At 34.8% G+C, this 24,636-nt stretch overlaps 3 protein-coding genes and 1 long non-coding RNA gene across 8 annotated transcripts; all 4 read right to left on the reverse strand.

Annotated features, from left to right (window-relative positions):
• Nucleotides 1-55: 55 nt before the first annotated feature.
• Nucleotides 56-5,108, reverse strand: LOC129292756 (ATP-dependent Clp protease proteolytic subunit-related protein 3, chloroplastic-like). 4 transcript variants are annotated; one of them, XR_008588983.1, is made up of 11 exons: nucleotides 4,687-5,108; nucleotides 4,304-4,405; nucleotides 3,674-3,796; nucleotides 3,451-3,510; nucleotides 2,994-3,090; nucleotides 2,840-2,913; nucleotides 2,628-2,681; nucleotides 2,443-2,526; nucleotides 2,219-2,341; nucleotides 1,541-1,691; nucleotides 1,138-1,427 (listed from the first exon to the last, which is right to left on the reverse strand). XR_008588983.1 is itself a non-coding variant. In XM_054930394.1 (10 exons), exons 1-9 carry the CDS (start codon nucleotides 4,969-4,971, stop codon nucleotides 2,246-2,248), a joined length of 975 nt encoding a protein of 324 aa, XP_054786369.1. In that variant the 5' UTR covers nucleotides 4,972-5,106; the 3' UTR covers nucleotides 56-382; nucleotides 2,219-2,245. The 4 variants fall into 4 exon arrangements, 2 of the variants coding, with proteins under 2 accessions (XP_054786369.1, XP_054786376.1); XR_008588978.1 differs by having other exon boundaries at nucleotides 1,138-1,460; XM_054930394.1 differs by lacking the exons at nucleotides 1,138-1,427; nucleotides 1,541-1,691 and adding an exon at nucleotides 56-382 and having other exon boundaries at nucleotides 4,687-5,106.
• A 2,765-nt stretch (nucleotides 5,109-7,873) lies between these two features.
• Nucleotides 7,874-9,444, reverse strand: LOC129310905 (uncharacterized). The gene is made up of 3 exons (XR_008593177.1): nucleotides 9,286-9,444; nucleotides 8,556-8,621; nucleotides 7,874-8,006 (listed from the first exon to the last, which is right to left on the reverse strand). It is a non-coding gene; the product is annotated as an uncharacterized LOC129310905 (long non-coding RNA).
• A 5,167-nt stretch (nucleotides 9,445-14,611) lies between these two features.
• On the reverse strand, nucleotides 14,612-16,404 carry LOC129321147 (REF/SRPP-like protein At3g05500). Of its 2 annotated transcripts, none has more exons than XM_054966852.1 (3): nucleotides 16,064-16,404; nucleotides 15,459-15,737; nucleotides 14,612-15,297 (listed from the first exon to the last, which is right to left on the reverse strand). In XM_054966852.1, the coding sequence occupies exons 1-3, from the start codon at nucleotides 16,097-16,099 to the stop codon at nucleotides 14,857-14,859; spliced, it is 756 nt and encodes a 251-aa protein (XP_054822827.1). In that variant the 5' UTR covers nucleotides 16,100-16,404; the 3' UTR covers nucleotides 14,612-14,856. The 2 variants fall into 2 exon arrangements, with proteins under 2 accessions (XP_054822827.1, XP_054822828.1); XM_054966853.1 differs by having other exon boundaries at nucleotides 15,510-15,737; nucleotides 16,064-16,399.
• A 7,035-nt stretch (nucleotides 16,405-23,439) lies between these two features.
• On the reverse strand, nucleotides 23,440-24,148 carry LOC129293137 (rapid alkalinization factor). The gene has a single exon (XM_054930942.1). It carries the CDS (start codon nucleotides 24,031-24,033, stop codon nucleotides 23,674-23,676), a length of 360 nt encoding a protein of 119 aa, XP_054786917.1. The 5' UTR covers nucleotides 24,034-24,148; the 3' UTR covers nucleotides 23,440-23,673.
• Between the last annotated feature and the right edge of the window lie 488 nt (nucleotides 24,149-24,636).

A 24,636-nucleotide genomic window follows, 5' to 3' on the forward strand; every position in this document is an offset into this window, starting at 1 on the left:
TAATGATCTCACAGGCAAGGATTGCGCAAAATCAATGACATGATAAGAACTAGAATAAAAGAGGATTCAGCCAAATAATAATAATAATAATAATATTCAGTCAAAAAAGTTGCTACTAGAACATGGCTATTAATTGACGAATAAATATATATACATACATATATATATATATATATATTATTCATGTATGTGGAATGGGAAAATAGTTGAATCACGATCCCGACACAGCACAAGCTTGTGTCCTTTGCGTTGCCGTTGCCATTCCTGTAGCCTGTTTCATCTGCTTTGCTTATAACTTGGTCCAAATCATTCTAGAAAGCATTCTTCCAGCATATTCAGTTCATCTTTCCAGCAAGGACCATAACCATATCATCATTTATATCTGCAAAAGAAACATTCTCAGCTACCAAAAGGGGGAAAAAAAGAAGAAAAAAAGAACAAGAAAAGAAAGAAAGAAAGCAGAACAATTAGGAAATAACGCGCAGCACCAGCATTCATGAGCAGTAAGTAACTTCCTAGGTATCCATCACACGAGGGAGAGGACGTAAAAGTATCAGCATATCGAAGGAAGGATCCAGAGTGATATATATGAGGGCAAAATTTTAAATAACATAAAACATGGGGCACAGATTTAGTTTTAACAATTTTTATAAAATTAAAGTTTAATTTTATCTCGATACTTATTGAGGAACGTTAAACATCCTATACTCTTAAATGATGTTTTAGAGGGGCAAAAATGCTCTTATGTTAATTAACCATTAAATATTCCATTTTCTGATTATTTGTCATCACGTGGGACCTGGCAAATTGTCAGAAAGCCAAATCCTCTTCTCATCTGACCAAGTCGTCCTCCATTTTCATGCTTGTCAATCGCAGCAAAGAAAGAGTGCTTCAGTCATTCCCTTCATCCTCTGTCATTCATCTGACCAAGCCATAAGAAGAGCTTCTCCCACCTCTGCTTCCTTTTCCATCTGCTGCCTTCCTTGTGAGTGGACAGTGCTGCATCTGAGGCAAAGATCACAGGCGGCTTCCTTGTGCCTGAACTTCGACGACAAGGCGCTTGCATGAAATGTTACAAGTCTTTAGTTATTGTTGTCGGGGGCAGAGAGGAGTTTTCTGGGTATAGATGTAATAGTGTGAGTTAAAGAGAGATTTGAATATTGTTCAATTTGAAATTTGCCAATTGGGTTCTTTAATTTTTATTCTTATCCAATCCATAAGTCTATTGCTTTCTTCATTTTGATCGAGCTTCTGGGGACTTGCAGTGCTCCGATTGCTCCTCTCTCTCTACTGTTGAATTTGTTTCTTCCAATAAAGACAGGAGAAGGTTGATTGGGTTTGAGAACTTGTTGCCGCTTCTCGTTCTTGTCGCACAAATGTTGGACAGTTGTTCATGTGTATTTTCGAGGTTGTTTTCTAGAACTTGCCTGGCAGAGAACAATTGGTCTTTCATGAAATATCTGCCAAAATTGAACATTAAAAATGGCAAACACCCATTAGAAATTGATGGCGAGGATGGGCCCCGGTCAAACAAGCTTACCAAGATATTGGACCAAAGATCTGAAGGGGTTCGTAATTTGCTTGAACAGCAACCTTATCAGGACAAAGATTTGCTATGCATGGGCCCACATAGATGCCACATAAGAAGATGGAGGAGGAGATAGCATCTCAGTTACAAGAGGGCTTTTTTGCTCCTCAAAAAAAAAAAAAAAAACTTAGGGGAAGAATTGACTCACTTAAGAGTACAGGATATCCAACACTCTTTGAAAATAAATATAAAGATAAAATTAGACCTTAACTTATTTTTATAAAGAAAATTTTAATAATTTTCAAAGGGAAGTGGAAAGCATGGGTGGTTGCCCCCCTAGAGCCATCCCTGAACATATCCAGACCCTTTTCAACATCTGTTCCTAAGTCGTCTCATGCAAAATCATGGCTTTTAAAATATCTCTTCTGCAAAATTAGTAGCCTAATTGACTTACCATAAGATAAATTCCTTTATGGCAAAAAAAAAAAGTGTGGGCCCAACATCAAAATGCCTGTTTCACAAAGCCAAAACCATATATATGGCCAAACATCCATATGGTGCCTCCTTAAACCCACCCAAAATAAAAAGGAAAGAAAACACAGGCGCACCACTGTGAATAAGCAACAATTGATTCTTCACTGAGCAAAAACAAAAACAGGTGTCAATATTTGAAAGGATGAGTTCACTTACAGTAAACAGATGCCCAGCCGAGAGGAACTAAAATCCTTCAACAACTTTGATACCAGCACCCTTGTCCCATTCCTCAGGAGGAGCAACATCTGCCATCACCTTCTCCTGACCTCGCCAAAGAATCTGGAAAAATAGCATTCCAACATTAGTTTGGAAAACCACATGCATGTTTGGGAAAGCAAACAGAAGAAGAGGACCAGATGTTACCATTAAATAGCACTTACTTTGTCAATGACGCCAAATTCCTTGGCCTTTGAGGAATCCATATAATATGGTCTCTTCATCACGTTAGCTACTCTCTCCTCTGACTAATAATAAGAGAAGCAAGTCAAACAAGAAATCATTAGATTCTGCCTTACCCTTCACAAATAAATATGACATCCACAGACAATCTAAACACGATACTCACATTTCCAGTGTGCTTTGCTAGTAGTTTGACAAGAGTATCCCTGTTTATTATCACCTGCAAAATATTTCAAAATAAACAAAGGTTTCAATGATGCAAGAAGGAGTTCCATGGATATTTGAAACATATTACTTGGTAACAACCAAAATAACACTAATATAGGAAAATATAACACGATGTTAAATGCTGTGCAGAAAATAACAAATTTGACCAACCTCCTGTGCACGAATAAGAACATCACTGGCAGGCATCAAACCGGATGATGGAACACGAGGCTGCTGAATCATGGCTGAAATAGAAATCAATAGAACAGTTTCACATCTCTGTGGAATTAAAGTCCTGAAGTAGTAAGGTTAACCAAAAACATACCTTTGGAATGCGGCATCATAAATCGTTTACCCTTGGTCCCTGCAGCAAGTAGCAGACAAGCTTGACCTATTGCTGCTCCAACTGCCACTGTGTGAATCTGCAAAGGTAGAAAAATCTGATATGGGAACTGATGTGCTAAAGCATTAGGGGAAGAGTCAAAAGGCACCACTAATACATAAAAACGAATGCTACATCAAATAAATGAATGCAAGCTTGACTTGTAAGCACCAGAAACAGCCACTAAGCTACCAATAACACAAATCATAAACAGAATTTGGCATCAACAGCTTTCATAATATTATTAGCACAAATAGTTGCATCCTCCTCCTCAATTTTAGATTTCTACAACAGCCCACTTCCATTTCTCATTATATTATTTCCAAAAACAGTTAAAAAAGAAACAGATATACAAAATATATACGAGTGCAGAACTTGTATTGAACGGAAAGAAACAAACCTCATTTTTTAACTGCATCATTGCATCATAAATGGCAAAACCTTCTGTCTCCATTCCTACCTGAATGCAAACATCCAAAATACGTTAGAGACAGATGGGAAGGGAAGGGAGGCAGCTCAATAGAGTATCTTAAATTATAGAAACCTAAACGGCATGGACAACATGTCAATAGAACATGAATATTTCATATCATTTGGGAGTTGGAAATAAATGCAAAGCGTACCGTTTCACCATCATCGCGAGTAGTTCCAGTTGAATTAATATAAATATATATAGGTTCTTTTGGGTCCATCCACTGAAGGTACATCAACTCCGCCACAACAAGTTCTGTGACAGCTGGCACCAACTAACAAGCACATAAGGGCTATAACGAGTCAGAAAAATTACAGTAGTAAAATGCTGCTATCATAATCAATTAGCGCCGAAATGCAAGACATAGAAACTGTGGCTGAGTCGCTGAGAAATAACATACGCTAAACAACAGATGGAAGAGTATGGGGGAAGCATTTATATATGGATGTCTACTTTGTTAATGTTTACGAAATCTCTACGATGTAAAATATTTTCTTCACTATCTCCTCCAATCAATATGAGGCTCAAAATATGAGTTCCATTTGATTCACAAATAACATTTTAGTACATGAATAACCAGTATTGCAATAATTTGGAAACCCTTCAATGACTAAAAGCTAAAGCTTCCCACTCAGATTTCTCATTTAGATAGCAAGGGAATGAAATTTTCAATTAACGTACTCTCAGAGTTAATATTTTGTAATTAAGAGTAACAAGGGTCATGGCAGATGATAAAACGGAAAGAGTGAAGATCGAATCGGAAGCATGATTTGGTACTCACAGGCATGCCAATATAAACAATTCTGCCATGAAGAAGCAGTGAAGGCAAATCAGGTGGAGGCCTTCTAGGACGGTGTTCATTGTATGAAACAGATCTCTCCACCTATTTCAAGTAGACAATAGCGTTACTTGAACAAGCATAACCAACAGCAATATAGAACTCAATTGATTAAGACTGCTAAAAGGACGCCATATGTATTACGTAATCATCCTAATCTCTAACCAAATTCTGTTGACACCACATCCCCTTTTAGGATGTGATTCTCAGGGATTTATTCCCATCCCTTTAAAGGAGAGAACTTTGAACGGAACCATTTACCAGAACACCGAATTGACCACAAATTTTACAACTTATAACTGTATAGTAAGCGAGAGATATATTACTTGGGCGGGAGTAGCCATGAGCTTGGGGGCCTCGAATATGTCCAAATAAGGAGGGACTTCAGAATTCACGGGACGGTTAAGCAGCGTTTCCGGAGAAGTGGCAGCTACAGAAGCAAGCTTTGAAAGAAAGGGGTCTTTAGGGTTGATGGGGGGCATAGGAATTTTAGCTTGATTTCTGGCTTTCATGAAGCAACATGTCCTAAAATTTCTCCTTACGGGCAATTGAGAGGAAGAAGACGAAGTCGGCATGGAAGTGGCCATTGGCGCCCACATATAAGTGGACATGCTTTCTGATTCAAACTGTATCTCTGCTAATTCCCGGGTTCCCGTCGGATGAACTGGGTTCGAGGCTTCGCGCCGACCAGGGAGTGGGAGGCTGGGAATGCACAAGCGACCCTGTTTATGTTTTTTTTTTTTTCAAGAAAAAAATATATCTTGATAAAATTTCTCTCGAGTCTCATCTCTCGAGTCTCGAGTCTCTTTCATAGTTCCCCAATCCCCACTTCCCATGCGGCTCTTTTATTGGGCGGGCTTCGACCCGATCGGATTTTTAACTTGGATGGGAAAAATGTGTCCTAACTCCCAAGGCCCTGATTGTTAAGTAGACCTCAATTCAAAAAGATTATTATTAATATTAATAGGGAGAATAATAATAAAAATAAGATTTTAAAATTATGTCTGATATAAAATAATACTTGAAGAGAATAGTTATTTTTATTTTGTTTTACAATTCAACATATGTTATGAAAAGACTATAATATTCTTTGAAATAAAAAAAATATTGTAATTATCCTCCTCACCTTTACCTTCTCTTGACGAGCGACCAAGGCAGCACAAAGTATCATCTTCTCCAACCATGCTCCACACTCTACCACCCCTTCATTGCAAGATCTAAAGGTCGTTGGCTGCAAGATCAAAGGAGGAGAAGGCGACTATGTTCATGAGACCCATAGGCTAGTGGGTGAGAGATCAGAGAAGAAGGAGAGTGCATCAAAGATGAAGGTGGAGACTAAGTTGAGAGATTGAACATGTGTGATGTAACGTCTCACTCCACTCAATACATTTAATAAATCAAGTTTATGGTAATCGAGAGATTAGCTCTAAAAATTGATTACCAAGATTTAATCTAAAAGAGAAATGATCCCAAGTTTTTTTAAATAGAAACAAGTTAAGATCGAGCAAAATCTTTCATATCGAGTTAAAAATAAGTTTTGAAAGTATGGGATACCTCAGATGAGTGAAAAAGTTAAAAATAATTGAAAATAAATTATGTCTTAAAATACAAAGCAATGCATCGCAGCGTGTTGCTCTTTGTGCCACACGCCGTGGCGTGTTGCATGAAAATCCACTGGTTTTGCTGTTAATTTGACAATAGAATTGAAAAACTTTTGACTCACCCCAATTCTTCGTCCGACGTCTGAATGACGTGATCTAGGTATCTACGAAAAGCTCTTTTCTTGTACTAACTAATGATATAGGTTTTACTTCCAAAACAAGTCACACTAGGAAGTTGGACACCCAAACATATTTTAACTACTTTTTAACATTTTTACACAAAGTGAGTGTCCAAAATCCTCAACAAGTACCAAAAGCCTTTCCTAACACATGGTCCATGTTCAATGGACCTAGAACTACCAGTACAATACGTCACAAGTATCGAAATATCATTATAACAAAAATTCACTCCTCAACCCCAATTTAACAAAAACAAAGGGGAGATAAGTTAACATTACATTTAACTTAAATCATTCAAAACATGCTCAAATATTCATTTCTACACTTACACTAGTATTTTGGCCCTATATACATACATATGACAAAAATACCCAAAGGCTGAGGGCCTAAAATACAATTCTAACATTTTCAACAATCAAAATAGTGCAAGTAAGGTAATATGCATCATAGAATTGGCAATTTATATGCTATTACACAAATATATCAAAACTAGAGGCATGCAAGAAGGAATGTACTAATTCCTCGCCTCTTTAGTCTTCTCCCTCTCAACACCAAGGCTAGAGCTTGAAAAGTATTAAATAAGAGGGGTAAGTTTAGCTACTTAGTAACGAACGTTAAACCTACCCTATGCAGTTATATATCAATTATAAAACAATTACATGCACAACAAGATCAAGTTTATAAAACATTTCCCCATATATCACATTTTATCATCTATCACTCTATAGCTTCTTTACTCACATAACTAGGTGTATTATCGCCATATTCTCAGATATGTGACAAGACTCATACTCTTGTAACTTGCCACCACTTAGCATGTGTGACACATCATATATTAACTTAGAAAACGATCAACCAGCCTTATATCCTTCTTATTTTCTCAGACTGAAACTGTGGGTTATAACATGGATTAGGGCTTCGTCCGTGTGACTGAACTACCTAAGCTCACCAATTGTGAGGTGTGACTCAGCTAAAGATCACAGGACTCACTCTTAAACCACAGCTTCCCCCATTCTCGAACCCCTGAGATGTCTCATACCCTAGGCTATTCTCCTCATTAAACTGGTGGAGATAGCTAGGTTATAGTCCCTCGACAAACTATGAAACAGCCCTTCTCGGGATCTTACCGTCACCCAAGGCACTGGACACTCTCCCCCCAGGCCCCACAATAGGGCGACCCCACCCCTTTCGGTGAGCATCAGGAGACAAAGGTTTCCCTGCAGTAGTGTGCGGATTATTCCCCTTACGGAGAGCCTCTCCAGGTTCGATCCTCCAACCTCTCCTACATAACAAAGTTGAGGCTGAACCTGGTACCATTGAATCAATTCTCAACTTTGTTATGTAGGAGACGTTGGAGGATCGAACCTGGGGAGGCTCTCTACAAGGGAAATAATCCGCACACTACTGCGAGAAAGCCTTTGTCTCCTGATGCTCATCGAAAGGGGTGGGGTCGCCCTGTTGTGGGGCCTAGGGGGAGACATGTAACACTCTCAAAACTTACAGACCGATTTTTCGCAAATTATTAAAACCATTATCATGGTAGAAAAATTTCTACCATGATACATCCAAGACAATATACCACAGGTCTTAAAATATCTCAAAAAGCAATTAGAACCATGAGAGACAGACATGATCCTCATAGCATGTTATTCAAATTAGGTCATGAATCAAAAGGGACAGACATAATCCTCTTAGACATATAAATGCATTTAATAAAAAAGATTAGAGTTTACATGCTCCACAAACAAGATATGTCCTAAGTTGGCACAAGATACATTGTATAATCCAAAATAAGAGGCAACGTAAAAGATGGCGTCTCATACACCATAATTACACCTCTGGTGCTTTCTCGGCCGGATTCGCTCCTGTAAAAATATTAACCACGGGGAATGAGACTTAAAAGTCCTAGTAACTAAAAATTAATACGTAATGATGCATGCGGATGTAACTAATCATGCAATTGCTAAGTGGGCACACAAAATATTTAACCGAACAATATTTTCAAACAAACCGAATAAGTATTTAATTTGCATGATTGCACCTTATATCCCTCTTTCACCATGCTCGGACGCCAAATCACCCGGCCAAAGGTGAGTTGGACCAAGCGACACGCCACTCATTGGGTCCAATGAGGGCTTACCACGTGGTAATAATTAACCGAACAGAAATTCCCATTAACACCATACATTAAAATACCCTGACGAGTCATGCATCATTCAAATATCCAAACAGAAATATATCCGAACAATAATATCTCATCATGATAAATAAAAAATAAATTTTTAACCCACTTGGCAATAATTTCAAACAAGTATATACAGTATTTATTTTCAATAATTCATAATTTTTCAAACAACAAAACAACACATAACCATTCACAAACACACCTATCACAACACATTAATAATGGTTACCTTATGTCTTGAATAACAAGTTCCCATTCACAACTCCTTTTTCACCACTATCTTTGTCAATATAATCTAAATAATTATTTCACAATACTATATATTAATTTTACATTAAAATAAATAACTCTAATTTAAAGAGTTAGAAAATCTTAGATCTATAATCCATATTAACACTAATTTAAGATTTATACCTCATTTAACTTCCTAAATTCTTTTCTAAAATTCTCATACCCTAATAAACTATTTTTTTTATCCTCAAATCACTTCTAGTATCACAATTTCATCCTTCTATATTCTAAAAATTCATCCAAAAATAAATTAAAAATTTTAGAATTATCCTGAAGCCTCAAATCACCTTTCTATAACCTTAAAAATACCTATTCATACTTAAATAAATATTTAATAATCATAGGTTTATCCCTACATCTCAGATTCCACATAAATTCAACCATATGAATCTAGATTTTAACTCAAAAATTCTTAAACATGAGTTTCAACCTCAAGAAAATATTCTATAATATTTATTATATCCCTAAGAGTTTTAACCTATATTTTTAATCCATCATATCATCAGATTAACTATCCTATAGAAAAATCTTAATCAAAATATTTACTCTATCCTACAAAATAATCATATCACTAGAAAGCTAATATTATTTAGAAAATAACTATAAAATTAATTTTGTAATTAAATAAATTTTTAAATGCTAATCTAAATAGGAAAGTTAGAACATACCTGAAGAAAAAGAAAATAATCCCCCCTTGCGAGAAAACGCCGAGCAACGTGAGAGGAAGAGAGAAAAATAATATAAAAATGGGATTGTGAGTCCCAAAATTATATTAAAAAAAACTATAGGTCTGAATTTAATTATTCAAACCTTTGGGGCATAAGTTGCAATTTCCTCTAAATTACATCTTAGCCTCTCATGCTTCCTAATGCACACACTCCCTCCTTATTATACATGAAGGCACCTCATCTCTTTCCTCATCTAACCAATGTGGGACTTAGAAACAACAACCTTCCACCCTTTTTTTTTATTCCTTCTACTTTCTCTTTTTTTTTAACACACACATAAAAAAAATTATTTATGTATTACATCTTAACTAAATATTGCTTATGTGGTTTTAAATTTAAATTTTTAAATTCATAATTAAATACCTAACCATAATATTATTTCTAAATAACCTCAAATAATATAAATTCCTATTATTATCATTTTTTTCAAAACCTAAATTTCACAATTTCTTTATTATATAAAAATTGGGATGTTACAGACTGTCCAGTGCCTTGGGTGACGGTGAGATCCCGAGGAGGGCTGTTACACAACCTGATTACCATATGAATTTTCTTTACTCCCAAATCCCTAAGCGAACTCCTGCTACTGATCATGTCATAATCATTACTCACTTGTTCTCACTTTTCGCTTTCATATACTCACTATTACAACAATCACATTGGGCTCACGACCTTACGCTGCCCAAATGTGTATTCTCATCATTTTCTCAAATACATTTCATCACTAACACACAAATACCTCTACACATCATCACATTTATCTTTAAAAGTATAAGCATTTTCAAGCCAATAAATGCTTTTTAATGCATTCAATGAAACTCATATATAATTTTTATTTTAACAATCAATTCCATGTATGTAACATTCAAAATCTCACATTCAACAACCAATTAACCATTAATTAACATACAACTATTCAAAATAGAGTTTTTCCCCTGATCACCTCAAACCTTTGAGAGGTCAAAAGTTTACTCCTCAATCAATTAGCTTCCAAGTTTAGATTTCCACTCCAATAGGTGATCAAGAGTTAAAACTACAATCAACCAAATTAAATTCTATCAACACAACAAACTTAAACAATTGAACCCTCAATCTCTACTTCTAAATTGCCTAACCTCCACCTTACAAGAGGTAGAGCCTAACCATTGAGTTTTATAATTACCTTTAGCTCCCAATAGCATTAATGAGCCATTAAATTCTTATTAATGGCATCACAAACTTCCAACCACCCATAATAAATGGAATTTTCTGACATTTATGGTGCCCAACAACCCATGCCATCAAAACTCATCATACCTAGGTTTAAATACTCTAATCTACCCCCATTAACTCCATTTGAATTAATAAATTTAGACTCATATATATGGACCGAAATCCCACTTCTACTATCAAACCCTAACCATAAACTCATAAATGTGAAAGAAAAGGGGAGATTAATGGGTATGATACTCACCTTCGGTGTTTGTAGCCTTTAAAATACTCTTAAAGTGATCCCCAAGCAAACCCTAACAGAGCATTAGTATGCCTCTCCTTTCTTTTCTTTATTTTTCTGTCTCATTTCCCGTCTGATAAAGTGCAGAAAATGGCCCTGCGCCACGACGGAGGCGCATGGCACAAAGAGGTCTTCCCTTACTCAGAGATGGCTATGCATCGCAGCAGACAATCTACGCACTGCGGCATATAGCACATCAACTTCAACTCTTCCTTTTCTTCTCCTTTTGATGCCCGGGTGGGCCGCCTTGATACCGAACCCACAACTAGGGCTGAAAAGGCACCAAACAAGATTATTAAACCTCTCTAGCCACACACCACTTTAATTTACTTAATTACCCTAATTAGGTTTAATTAATCAGGGAATTAAAACTCGAGATGTTACATGTGATGAATCTAATCAAATGCAGTAATGGAGATCATCATCTAGAACTAAATCTGGAATCTCTAGAACTGAAGATGATGATGGCAAATCTTGGACTAAAGATGTTGGGTTTGGATACTCAAACCAGTAAAGGAAGAAGATAGTGTGCATGAGAGGCAGGGGTAAGGGCATTTTAGTCTTTACAAAAATCAATCTCAAGTTTTATTTTACAATATCAAGGGTGGTGGTAACGGATAACCCCACTCAAGTGGAATTAGGATTGGGGTTAAAATCTTCATTCCCACATACCTAACATAGAAGCTTTAAATTAGTCTGTCCCAATCCTAATCTCACTTTCTCATTCCCGTATACCAAACATGACTTAAAGTGTAGTTTTTTGTCGGGATGGACTTGCAATAGCTAAAAGTTTATATTATTATTTTAGGAAAAAAATTTAAAAGGGAATGAAATTGCTTGAAATGACCTTCTAAACCACCTTTAATCATCCTAAGCCTATTTTTTTAGGATGGAATAGTCTAATATAAATAACATTATTATAAAATTATCCTTATCATTTTCACCTTCTTTCACTCTTTCACCCTCCTCACCCTAAAATTGAAAATTATAATTATATACTCTATCCGTTAAAAAATACAAAGCATTAATCTCATTCTAATAAAGTAGTTAATTTTCTTCAAACTAACCTTATTGTTTTCATAATTATCCTTATTTAATAGAGTGTTGCACTCTAAAAAAATATAAAGTGATTTATTTAATGGAGGTAACTTTGAAAAAAGATAATAATTACTTTTTAATAGACTAAAAAGGCTTTATATTTTTTAACAGAAAGAGTATAATTTAAATATATTAATTTTATAATAATTCTTAAATATTGATTAAATTAATTCATTCATTTATTTGATAAAACTCCCAAATGCAATGTTCCATTCCATCCCACTTCATCGCATTCCATCTCATTAATAACTGTTCATTTCATTCCATTATATACTCTAAAACATGCCCTAAAGATTTAATCAATTTGTGTTTGCTCATGTTAAAAAATTAAAATAACACGTTGCTCAAATCCATATCAAGTTGCTTAGAAGCAATGTCAAAATACGAGGAGGCCACAACTGAAATTTTATCTAAATGTAAGGGTCTAACATTGATTTTTACACACGACGATTGATACAAATCGGAGACGGCATATCCTTGGAAAATTAAGGTGGTGCATGATTATAATTTAATTATTTATCCCCTTGGTTAAGTAAATCTTTATGTCCAGAATCAAATATATAATTAGCAAGTCGATCTTCTGTCACACACGAAGGCAAATACATACCTATTTTCCACGAGATAATGAAATTCACTTGCCATGCGGCAATCAAAAGGCTCTTCCACAGGGAGCCACCTATCGCCAAAGCCAATTTTATAAGATGTCGAAGATCTGTGAATGATGCTAAGGCACCCTTAAGTATTCTTTTGATTAACTTGTCCCAACACAATTGCATACTATATATGATATCCTCCCTTCCCAGGCCTCCCCATTTTATGTATCCTTAGTTGAGTCATGCCTTTTCATCCATTGCCCATTATAAAGCACTGATATGGTTATAAGTATCAAATTCAATATGGCATGATATGTAAACACATCAACTTTTAAAAACTTTAGGATATGGATATGTGTATATAAATAATTGAATATTAAATATTTAGATACACACATAATTTCATATTTAAGTCAAAAATGACAATTTCAAGACGTTCAATGTCATCACAAGATACAATATAATAAGTAGGTAAGTACTATCAAATGATAAAAGATAATGATTAACTTAAATTAATTCTCATTTTTTTTTATTTTCACTGACACCATTACTTTTTTCTATAAGTTCTCTCTCTAAATTTGGCTCGCCTAGAAATAAACTTTCAACTTCAAGACTTTCAGCATCGTTTATTTCTTAACAACCCTATTAATATTCCATAATCTACTTTCTACAATAAAATACTTCTCACTCTTTCTTGAGAGAAGACAAAAATTTGAATGAACAAAAATTTAAGTTTTCTATTCTTTTTGGAAGCATCTTGCTTCTTTTTGGTGAATGAACAAAAGAGTAAATGCTCCAATTTTTTTCAAAACAAGATGATGAATATGATTGATTAAGAAATTTCAATACAATCTCTTGAAGCTTAGGAGCGATGGCACCATAATTGTTTCACCAAATTTTAGATTCTAATTACCATCTATCTTATAAAGAATCAACAAAAGAGTACTCATTTAACTATTCAAAAAATTTTAAAATCTCTTTCATAACTAATTTTCTCTTTTCTTCATCTAAAAACATCCTTCTAAAATATTTTTTTCGCTCGGTTGATATTTCAGCATCTTTTTATAGAGAGACTCTATTTGATGCACCTTTAAGTTATTGTGTTATATAATACCTTTACTAATATAATAACATCAATTGAAGTTGTGATGTAAAAATGATAAAGAAAATAATTTCATGAACAAAAAAAAAATCACACATAGAATTCAGTGAACAAGCAAGATAATGAAGTGGAGTAACATTCTTTATTCATATAATACTCAAAAAGTAATTTTCTCTCATGCTTATAAATTGATTCTTTAATTTGTTCTATTTTTAATTCTCACATCTCATAAATTTTTAATAAATCTAGTTACCACTTTATATAGTTTAAATTTAATATTAATAATCTAAATTTTTATAATAACAACCATTTTTTTAAAAAGTACTCCCTCTGTCTTAAATAATAAAATATTTTTAAAAATTTTATACATCCAAAAATATAAAATATATTGGGTAAATTAAAATTTTATTAAATGCTTCAATTTTATTATTATCCTTTCTCTATCTATAATTAATTTTTATTTTTTATCTTTTTAATATATTAAATGATGAATATTTTTAAAAATTTATATTTTTATTTTAAAAAAACAATATTATTAAGTACATCTAATAAAATTTATTAATATGCAAAATTTTTTTAAAAAATATTCCATAATTTGAGACGAACAGAGAATTTGTTAGTCAATACTTACGCGATTCAAAATATTTTTAAATAATTAATTTGTAAAATTTTTAATATTAAACTTGGATCTTCAAAATATAAAATACACACACATGCACTTGGATAACCGATTTATAAAAAATTAAATATTAAATTTAACTCATTAATATTAAATGTAGATATTTTATTATTGGTAATCAGATTTAATAAAAAATTGTAATTTTTTCATTTTTACTAAAAATATTAAATCTGAATATTCTGGAAGATCCAGATTCTGCTGCGGAGCCTCGGAGGAGGCATCAGAGAACACAGCCAAGCCCTTAAGTTTCATCTAAGTTATAGACTAAAAGCATCGCTGCACATGAGAAGGGATTGGCTGTCTTCGGCTCATGAAAGTGGTGATATTAGATCAACATGAGTACTCAAACCATCACGCTGTTAAGCTCCAGTCATCACCTAGCACCTAAACACTCTTTACAACAGAACCGGGAAACAAACAAATAGCTGCTTCCTGATACAACAACTTAAACAGTATACAGGAGAAAGAAACAACAACCAGAAAAATCACAAGCGACTAAAGCAACACAATCCCTTACATTTTACAAAGACAACAACAACCAGAAATATCACGCCTTATTTTCACCGAAAATCCTTGCAATCTTCTCCGTAGGCACCAATGGCAGGTAGGTCGAAACTCTATAACCCTTCTGAGCGGTGTAAACAACAGTCTGGTTGTACTTCTCCGTACAGAAGGCTGCCGTTGGAATAACGGCACTAGCAACTTGCGGGAACATTGGCAGCTTGTTCAGCTTCTGCCATGCGGACACCGCACACTGCTCAGCCTTCGGCTCAAACTTTGCATACAGCTCCTTGGCTGTAGGTTCGTACTTGGAGTACGCCGACTTAGCCAAACCCGACGCAGTATCTACCACACCAGCTCGCCTAACTTCAGAAACCACGGTTCGAGCCGCCTCCGGAGCTTTTTGAGCGACAGTGAAGGCTTGGGCCGATGCCTTCTTGATGTTGGAAGGTACATGGCGGTCTAGCTCAGTCAAGGAGTCTCCCACCTGCGGATAAATCACGCACAGCATAAATCTCTAGAGCTTCAATCATCAGGCAAACCTAACAGATTCGTCTTTTGCCTTTTTGATTTTCAATTAAAACGCAGTATCGAATCAAATCTGAGTAAAAATTCTGATAATGTAATTTTGATTAACTTCATTTTTACATTGGCAGAAAACAATGGCAAGCAGGACAAATTTCTCCATTCGACCCTGACCTTGCGATCAACGTATTTAAGGACTTCGACAGGGACGTCATGAAATTTATCGTATACAGGTCGAATCACACTTTTGACGGTTCCCTCCACGCTCTCGACGCCTGGCTTGAGGGGGCCAGAATGCTCCTTGGCATAGGCATAGAGGATGGAGAAGCGCATGAGGGCATGAATAGCAGCCACTTGCACAAACGCCAGGTACTTGAGCCCCGGTTCATCTTCCCTGGTAGCCTACCACCAAATTCAAGAAACCGTATAAATCGAATTTGTTGGGAATCAAAATCATAACATGTAAAATAAAGCCAAAAAAACCCTAATTGGATTGCGATCAAGGAAATTCAAAATGAAAGGAACTAGACGAAAAGCTCCTTTTGGTTGTTCACAGAAGTTGATCGAATAAAAACACTGTCCACAATCAGTAAGGCGATCGATAAAGAAAAATCAGAAAACAAACAATTGAATCAAAAGCCCCGAACAAGAAGACAAGGGTTAATGATTGATTAAGTGCGTGTGAGAAATTATAGAGGGAAATTGAACGAGCTTATGGCGGAGCTTACAAGATGTTGCTGGGATTGGGGAAATTCCTCGGCCATGATCGCAGAAGAGTTTTGATCCGAAGATTTCTGGAAGGAGATGAAGAGGAATATGAGATGTTTTGTAATCGTATGATGCTAAAAATGGGAGTATTTGAATGGTGTGGATTGGGAAAATAGGAGGATTATATAGCAAGGGAGAGAATAAAGGAACAATGAAAGAAGCTTCCAGAAGCAGGTGGAGAAACCGCGGTGAGAACGAACGGCGGTGGTGTGGATGCGAGATGCTATTATTTCTTGCTGGTGCTCTACCTGGTATTAAGCTTAGATTTCGGTGGGAAATAGACCGTCATCGTTTAGTCATTGACTGCTCTTTTGGTTTTATACTTTTATATGTATTCGTCGCCAATACTTCGGTCTTAAGTAATTAATCCACAAGGTAGGTCGAAGCCGCACCCACTTGAACCAAAAGGATCAAGGTGTGGGTATCTAGGTTTTCGCAATTTTTTTAATTCAATTTAACAAGGCTGTGGTTCCAGCTGATAAGGCCCTGGCAGAAACAAGTCCATCACAAAGCGAGGGACTAGGGTCATGCAGTGGGCCGAAGAGTTGGGTTATTAAAAGCTGGATTGTTTTTATTTCAACCCCTGGGCCAATTGAAATTCATGGACCATTATTTCCCTGTTCACAAGACTAGCACGAATATTTTACCCCACGAATATTGCGGACGAATTTGTCGTTCTTAGGCGTCAATTGTTATGGGCTATTTGCCCTAATCCAAGCTTTCTCACGGATGAACCCCTCCTTGTGTGAGTTCGTCCACAAAATTTCTCCCCCTCCGAAGGAGCTTTCAAAACTCAACAACAACAACAAGAAGCTTTATTCTATTAAATGAAATCAGTCACATAAATTGTATAATATTATTGTGATCTATCATATACTAAGCTTTTAAAAATGTCGTTAACTAAAAAATTTTGATCTAGCAATTTTTAAAATTATTCTCTTTGACACCTTTCAAAATTCAATTTATTTATATTTTATTATTAAAAAAAAAGAGCACGACATGATAGCAGTATACTTGGGATTTATAGGTATATATGCAATCTTGTTAATATTACTATCTTATTATATATAAGGAAATGATATACTCTTGAAACTTCTTTAGGTATGTTTGGATTATCTCCCAATTGAGGTTGGGGTGGCACAAACCTCAAATGGATGGTAAAAAGCTCATTACCAATTGTAAAATCTTGTTTGAAAAAAAAAAGAAGAAAAGAAAGGAAGCTACATGAGTAGTGAGACTAGAATGAGCGTTTTGGTAGAAGCTGAGAAAGGTAGCTTTTTAACGATCAGTGGAGGTGAAGCGTTGAGATATTGTAATATTCTTATCTCTCCTCATATCTGCGCCTAGGGATTGCTACTCCTCTCTTTACTTGGTCTCTCGTCTTCACAAGCTAAGAGGATGAGTTTCATGTCACCAACTTCCTAGTGGCAAAGCACACTAAGGTCCCTTTCTGTTGTATTTGCTAGTCTTTCGCTCCTTGGAAAGCTTATGGTACCAAGCTCACATCGAGCCACTCTCTCCGCCATTGATTCACTCCTTAGAGGATGGGGAAGGAGAGAACCAAGTGGTTCCATGGTTTTACGCTTTCACTTTGGTGCCATCGTCACTGCTTGCGAGTTTTGCTTCAGCTAGTTTTAGTTATGGTTTTTGCAGCTAATTAAACCAGATCGAGATCATATGCAAATGATTTGGGCATGGAGACTGTGTCGTATCCTTTGCACAATACACGAACTTTAGAAGCGATAGGAGTTGGTGTTGTCGGTAAGAGATCAAGGCGAGAGAGGACTTTAAGGGACGAATTGATAAGATGACATGGGTTGTGCTATTCTCGACGATGGCATGGAAGGCTAAGATGAGAAGAGGGAGAAAAGGGAAGGTGATGATGCTGGAAGAGAAAGAAGGGGCCATTGGACAATATCTCTTATTTTGTTAATTTATTAGTTTATTTTATATTTTTTTAATTTTATCTTTTTTAAAAAAAATAAAATTATTTTTTTTTTGAAAATGTCAAAATGAGTCACAAAAATATTCTCCCTCTCTTCTTATCATAGGTACCTTCTTTTAACAAAGATAAAGTTGAAAATTTTTTATTATTTAATTATACTTTTTTAAAAATTAATGTTTTTATTTATCAATATATTTTATATTTGTAATTTATTTTTTAAAAATTATAATTTTAAGCTTAATATTTTTTCTAAAATATTAAATTAATCACAAAAATACATATAAGAAAATTTATATCCATTTTTATCATTATATATCTAAAGTAACTTTTTGAATCAAATTTTTTAAACAAGTTTCAGCTTGCTTAACTGATTTCTAAAAAAAAGACATACAAACATAAACATGTTAAAGTCACAGATTTTTTTTTCCTAACCTCATTTGATTCTAATGTTAGTTTTGAATTTTCTTAATCAAAACACATGCTTATTTAATCTTGCAAGGCCTTCCTTGATATTCTCTAATTAACTCAGAATTTAACATAATCAGGGATTAACTCCAAATAAGATTAAACATTTATTAAAATTGGATCCTGAGTTTTCAGAGTTTTCTGACATGATAAAACATCTTTACAAATGCAAATTAGAGTGCAAATATTATGCGAAGGCATGGGGATCTAAAAAGAGTCAAATCATTTGCACAAGAGTTTAAAACAATAAAATAGTGCAGAAAACAGACATGTGGTGGCTTGTCATGCGTGCATCATGATGCATTGCACAATTTTAATAGCATTGTTGCTATTATATGATAGCAATTGGGATAAATTTTTAACACTCCTCATTTTTCTGTTCGACGTCCAATTAATATGATTTAGGTGTCCATAGAGAGTTTTATCCTAACTCTAGATGATGACACTCGTTTTACAATTGAATTATTTCTCAGTAAAATATAGGACACCCATTACATAACTCTCTCCTTTTCGTAGTTTAAACACATATGGGGTGTCCTAATTTCATATTAAGTGTCAAAAGCCAAATTTACATCCTAGATCACACTCAATATACTATAACAGACCTATACAATACACTACATCTTACAAACATCATGTATATAACATATTTTCAACCCTTAACCACTTAACCATAAAAATAAAAGGGGGAGCCTTAATATCATAATCATCATAAATCATTCAACTATAATGACATTTTTACTCACTTCTTACTTACTCGATTTGAATTTAAGTAGAGATGGTTTATCCTAGTTGGCAATATCATAGTATATTATACACATAAATTTAAAATAATTGAGACATACAAATTGGGATAATGTCTTAAGTCTCATATCGTTTCCCTTGACCTTGTCCCTATGAACTAGTTCTTGTAATATTAAAGAGAAAGGGGTGAGTATAATTACTCATTAATTAATGTTTATATAACTTATACTAATGCATGTTAATTAATTAAAATGCAAATAGCAAAATATTGTCATACCTAAGACAAATTAACATATTCAAGCACATATTTGCATTTTTTATCATCAATGGTATAAATTTATGAAATAATATCATAATAATCAATGTTTATAACAATATAAGGGTTAATAACATGATTTCATCTCAAGGGATACAACATAGACAACCATATACCTTTTTTATCACAATATGCATTATCACACCTCTTTTATATCTTTCATATGCTTCTGACAGGACATCGTGAGCTAACACATTGGGACTATCTATGAAATTGGACTGTCTTAGCCATTCACACGCGAGAGGCCACCTGGCGAAGGTTGCCTAACTCTCTTGTGGGTCAATATTTCCTCCAATTATCATATTGTGAGGTGTCATTCTCCTTAAACTATCTTCCTCGTTGAATAAGTGAAAAACTAATTAGGTTCAAGGTCTTCATAGAACAAGTAGGATAATTTATCATCGAACAAGTGGGACGATAAGTATAAAAAAAAATTAGGCAAACCATTAAGCTCTGATGAAAGCCTTACCATGTGAATTTCAATTCATTGCTTCTCTTCCTAGATGAACCCATGCATTTTATGATCATGCAATGCATGAAGATGTAATTTCTCATAGTACTTATAAATTACATGTTCATCACATAACACATTATGTCATTGAATTTTTCTTTACACATATTCATTGAACCGCATTCACAAATATTCACAGAACTCCACAATCAACATATCATTAAACTCTACAAGCATCACATCATTGAATTCCATGATGTTATTCTATAAAATCTCACATAAGCATGTCATTAAGTTTCACAAACACAATTTCATTGAAATTCACATGAATTAAGTCACTTAACTTTATAAAAACATAGTATTTGATTTTCAAGTAATTTATGCCACATTTTCATTTTTAATAATCTTACTCACTTCAATTATAACATGCAAATCATCAATAGATACACAAAAGCACAAGAAATATTTTTTCAATTATCTTAAATTTTTAAAATATTAAATGTTTACCTCTTAATTTATCACTTTCAAAGCTTTTACGAAACTTAAATGGTGCCAAGTCGTGATTACTCTACATTTATTCACACAACAATTATCAATAACCACCTTAGGACAATTTCCAACACCTAATTCACACTTCAACGCTCTTAAAATTCAATTTCTTTATACATAAATGTATCTATTAGACTTATTAGCTTTCTCTAACTCTCATCAACTCTATTGAACTCTCAACTAGCTATTGATGGCTTCACGTTACTCCATCTTCCTTATATATGGAAGATTTTTGCGTATTTTTGACTCCCAACTTCCAAAAATGCATAGAGCCATAAATATTAGGTTTAAATAATATAAATAACTCATATTAACTCTATTTAAGTCAACGGGTTCAAACTCATAGCTTTTATAAATCAAAAATCATCTTTCTCAACTAAACATTAACTTTCCAATTCAAGAAAATGTAAAAAGAGGAGAGGTAAAGAGCTCAGGAGTCTTATCTTTAGTGTTTGAAAGTTTTAAGATACTCTTAATATATCTAAATTTCAAGCCCTAACAAAGGTTTTTCGCAAGCTCCTTGTCTCCTCTTTTGTTTCTCCTATATTTTTTATCAGTTTCACATTCTTATTTTTATAGAAACATACTTGTGCGTCATGGCGCTTGTGGAAACTCTCGCCTTCTGGTGGCTCGTGTGTTGCGGCATGCCATGCATGTGATGCAACATGTGGTACAAAATCATTCCTTTTTGTTCTCACTTTTTGATGTTCGGGTGGCCTGACCTTGCTCCGAACCTAATCCAAGAATTGAAATTATAACCTAAAACACTTATTAGCTTTCTATAACCACACATCATATTAATTTACTTAATTAACTTTATTTTTCTTTAGGATGTTGCATATGATCAAGTACAATACTTTCTTTGCAATTTAGTTCTCAAGGATATGAGTGGTTTTAATATTTATATCTGACAACAGAAAAGGCAACCATTTTCAGCTAGGTTTATGGCAGTTTCTCTCTCACCAACCAATTTTTTTCGAGTTTATTGAATTTTTAATTGGTTTTGAATGCCGAATTCCTTAAAAAAGGAAAGAAAAAAAAAACAGGTCAGGCGAAGCTATATATAATGACAACTATCCCTTTTTTTCAGCAAAAAAGGTCCAGGCTATGCTAGATTATTTGGTGGGATTTATCTGCTTTCCTATTGGTTGTACCGCGGGTTTATCTCTTTCCTCTTCTATATATATATTTTTTGTATTAGTGTGGGTAAATTTTTTTTCTGATAATAATAAATGGGCTCCTTTTTTGTTAAAAAAAAAAAGTGCCACTAGTTAATTCCGCTGTGTGATTTATTATATATGATGACCAAAGGGCAAAAGAGAATGATCCCATGAGGGGAAGGCAATATCATAACCTGCCAAGTCATTTCCTTAATACGCTTTTGAGGCCTCGTCAGGTCCCTCCCATCTCCATCCAAAGAATCTCAACTATTTGAAGATGAGTGGCTAGATAGCAAATGAAAACCTCACAACGTGCATCTAGGAAATATAGGAAAGTTGGTTGGTGGGGCCTTTTCATTGTAACTTGGGGTTTGGTAATGGGACCACTCGTGGCTTTAATTTGGTCATAAAACCCATCATTAAACTACCCACCAACTAAAATAACATAGGAAAGGTACATGATTAATAACTCTAACTACTCGTCTAGTCTTCTTGCCGGCAGCCTGCGCTTTCATGTTCCATTAATAAATTAACCAACACGTTTCACGACCAAACACCTCCCCATTATTTTATGGCTCATGTCGTTATTTTAAGTCGAGGACGATGAATTATGACTAGTATAACTTTGCTCCTGCAAAAGATTTCTCACTTCAATGAATCAACAATTCTGTGTTAAACTTTCTTTTGATCTTTCCCATTATTCCGTCAACAAAGCTCTCTCTCCCTTCCTTTATTTCTAGTGAACTGTCCTCTCTTTATAGAAACAAATGAAGGAGAACTAGGACAAATTCAAGATTAAGATTGCCCACGTCCCAAAGAACCCCATGGAACGCACGTCGTGTAAAATTCGAACCCCTAACACCCCCTTTTAATACTCAGTCTAGCATGTAAAGCAAGCCCCACTAACAAAATTAATCCAGAACACAACGGTTCAAGCACCCACTAACAAAATTTACCCAGAACACAACGATTCAAAAAAAAAAAAAAAAGTCATAGACATTACGGCATGGAACAAAAATTTTAAGGAAAATAGGACAGATGCTAAAATCATCAATAAACTGTTGCTATTAAAAATTCAAAGATAGAAGAGAGTCGTCAAAAAAATAGGAAAAATTACAATCAAGCCTTAAAAAATTAATTATTTTTTTAGTTTATTTACAAGTCAAATTTTTATATTTACAAATTATAAGCAGGCAATTTTTTTTTATTTAGCTGTAATTGAAAAAAGAGAGAACGAGAAAGAAAATCAGATGATGGATGCCGATATTCAAATTGAAAAAATTGCCCAAACACCTCCATTGGGATATCATCCAGAAAGGCAGATTGATCGTAAGTGTAGAGATTGAATTGTTAACGTTAATTCTTATGCCTAAGGAATATGTTAAGAATGCTGATGCTTTAACTAGTTTTGTTCAGACTTCGTCTTGGGATAACTACTTCTTTAACCATCCGCCATCATTTTCCAGAAAAGAAGAGAAAGGGTAGAGAAATGGTTTATTAGATGTGTTTTAATCTTGTAACCTTTTTGTTTGAACGAATCACTTTTTATCCAAAAAAGAAAAGAAAAATTGCCCAAACGGAAATCTTTAAAGCGTCGCTGTTCCCAATCACCAATAGAAGGACACTGCCCGTGCCCTCCTCGCCTCAGAAACAGTCAGTCTGGCAGAGGGAGAGTGATGGAGAGGCGAGAGCAGTAAAAATAGCCATTAACAGAAATATCATTATTTATTTTCTCTTCCATTTTACCGAAACGTCCAAAATGCAGATAAACACTAGTATAACAGTATAGAACATTATACCATTATCAATCAACACAACTGTGACCGACAAGTCCACCAATTCGAAATTGCAGATCCTCAATCTCGGGGTGCAACAATCAAATCCATTTAAAATTAAACAGTAAATAAATACATGAAGGGAATTTTATAGCAGGACAAATTCTAGCTCCTGCACCTCGTAATGGCGCTGCAGCCACGATTGTAAGGGTTTGCCTGAGCACCAGGTCGGCAATTGTAGTAGGAGGCGCCGCGGCGAGAGCAAGGCACGGTGTTCCTCTGCAACGCCCCGTAGCTGATGTACTGGGACGTGGCTAAGATGCGGCGATTGATCTCCGAGTCCAAGTCAAACTCCTCTCCATTCAAGCACTCTGCAATTGAACCCTCACAGCTCGACTTGGTGCGAATCAACCCTAGCCCCAAGTGGTGATGGCTGTCGCCTCCGGCGTTGACGACGGCCGATGAACCGATCACTAGCAGGATGGAACAAATAAGGAGGAAAACTACGGAATGAGGGTTTGCCATCTTTCAGAAGAGGATCCTCTGTTTCTGGATTGGATTATCGAAGGAGCTGAGGTGCGCTTTCGGAGCGGTCGTTTCCTGAATCTGGCTTTCTGTGGGAGGCTTTGGGTCTTCCAAATGAACAAGGAACCCACTTGGAACTATAAAAGATCCCTGTTCAACAACGACCCTCAAATACTTCTTATTTGCGCATATGCCATCCCCCTGTATAATTTTTCTTCTCTCTTTTCTTTTTAAAATTTTAACCGACAGGGCGTCCCGCCCTTCTTTTTTAATTTTTATTTTTGATTTTACCCTTTTGGATTTTGCCTCTGTTTCTAGTTTTTGTATTAGATTATTTTTTTTACTTATTTTTTTGCCTTGAATTATTATGAGTATTGAACGTATATTTATCACTTGTACTTGAGTATTTATTCAATATTAAGTAGTATTTTATTTTTAAAATATCATAGATTTACTAATTGAAAAATTAAGGAGAACGAGAAAATATAGGAATACAAATTTCATAACCTCTAAAAATAAGTTAATGATAAAAGGAGATGGTGTGTAGAGTCGGTATTTCGGGTTAAGCTCGATGGACTAACTTGAATCTACCTGAAAAAAATT

The sequence above is a fragment of the Prosopis cineraria genome, unplaced genomic scaffold, assembly GCF_029017545.1.
Source record: "Prosopis cineraria cultivar Desert tree isolate PC_DT_omini unplaced genomic scaffold, ASM2901754v1 PC1, whole genome shotgun sequence".
Classification (NCBI taxonomy): Eukaryota; Viridiplantae; Streptophyta; class Magnoliopsida; order Fabales; family Fabaceae; genus Prosopis; species Prosopis cineraria.

Bases quoted from the DNA above. Each gene is read 5' to 3' on its own strand.
- LOC129293137 (XM_054930942.1), bottom strand. From the start codon at position 24,033: ATGGCAAACCCTCATTCCGTAGTTTTCCTCCTTATTTGTTCCATCCTG.
- LOC129292756 (XM_054930394.1), bottom strand. From the start codon at position 4,971: ATGTCCACTTATATGTGGGCGCCAATGGCCACTTCCATGCCGACTTCG. The intron at 3,091-3,450 runs GTTTGTTTCTTT...CTACCTTTGCAG, and splicing joins TGATGCAGTTAAAAAATGAG to ATTCACACAGTGGCAGTTGG. The intron at 2,342-2,442 runs GTAAGTGCTATT...CTATTTTTCCAG, and splicing joins AATTTGGCGTCATTGACAAA to ATTCTTTGGCGAGGTCAGGA.
- LOC129321147 (XM_054966852.1), bottom strand. From the start codon at position 16,099: ATGGCCGAGGAATTTCCCCAATCCCAGCAACATCTT. The intron at 15,738-16,063 runs GTAAGCTCCGCC...ATTTGGTGGTAG, and splicing joins CCCAATCCCAGCAACATCTT to GCTACCAGGGAAGATGAACC. The intron at 15,298-15,458 runs GTAAAAATGAAG...ATTTATCCGCAG, and splicing joins TGCCATTGTTTTCTGCCAAT to GTGGGAGACTCCTTGACTGA.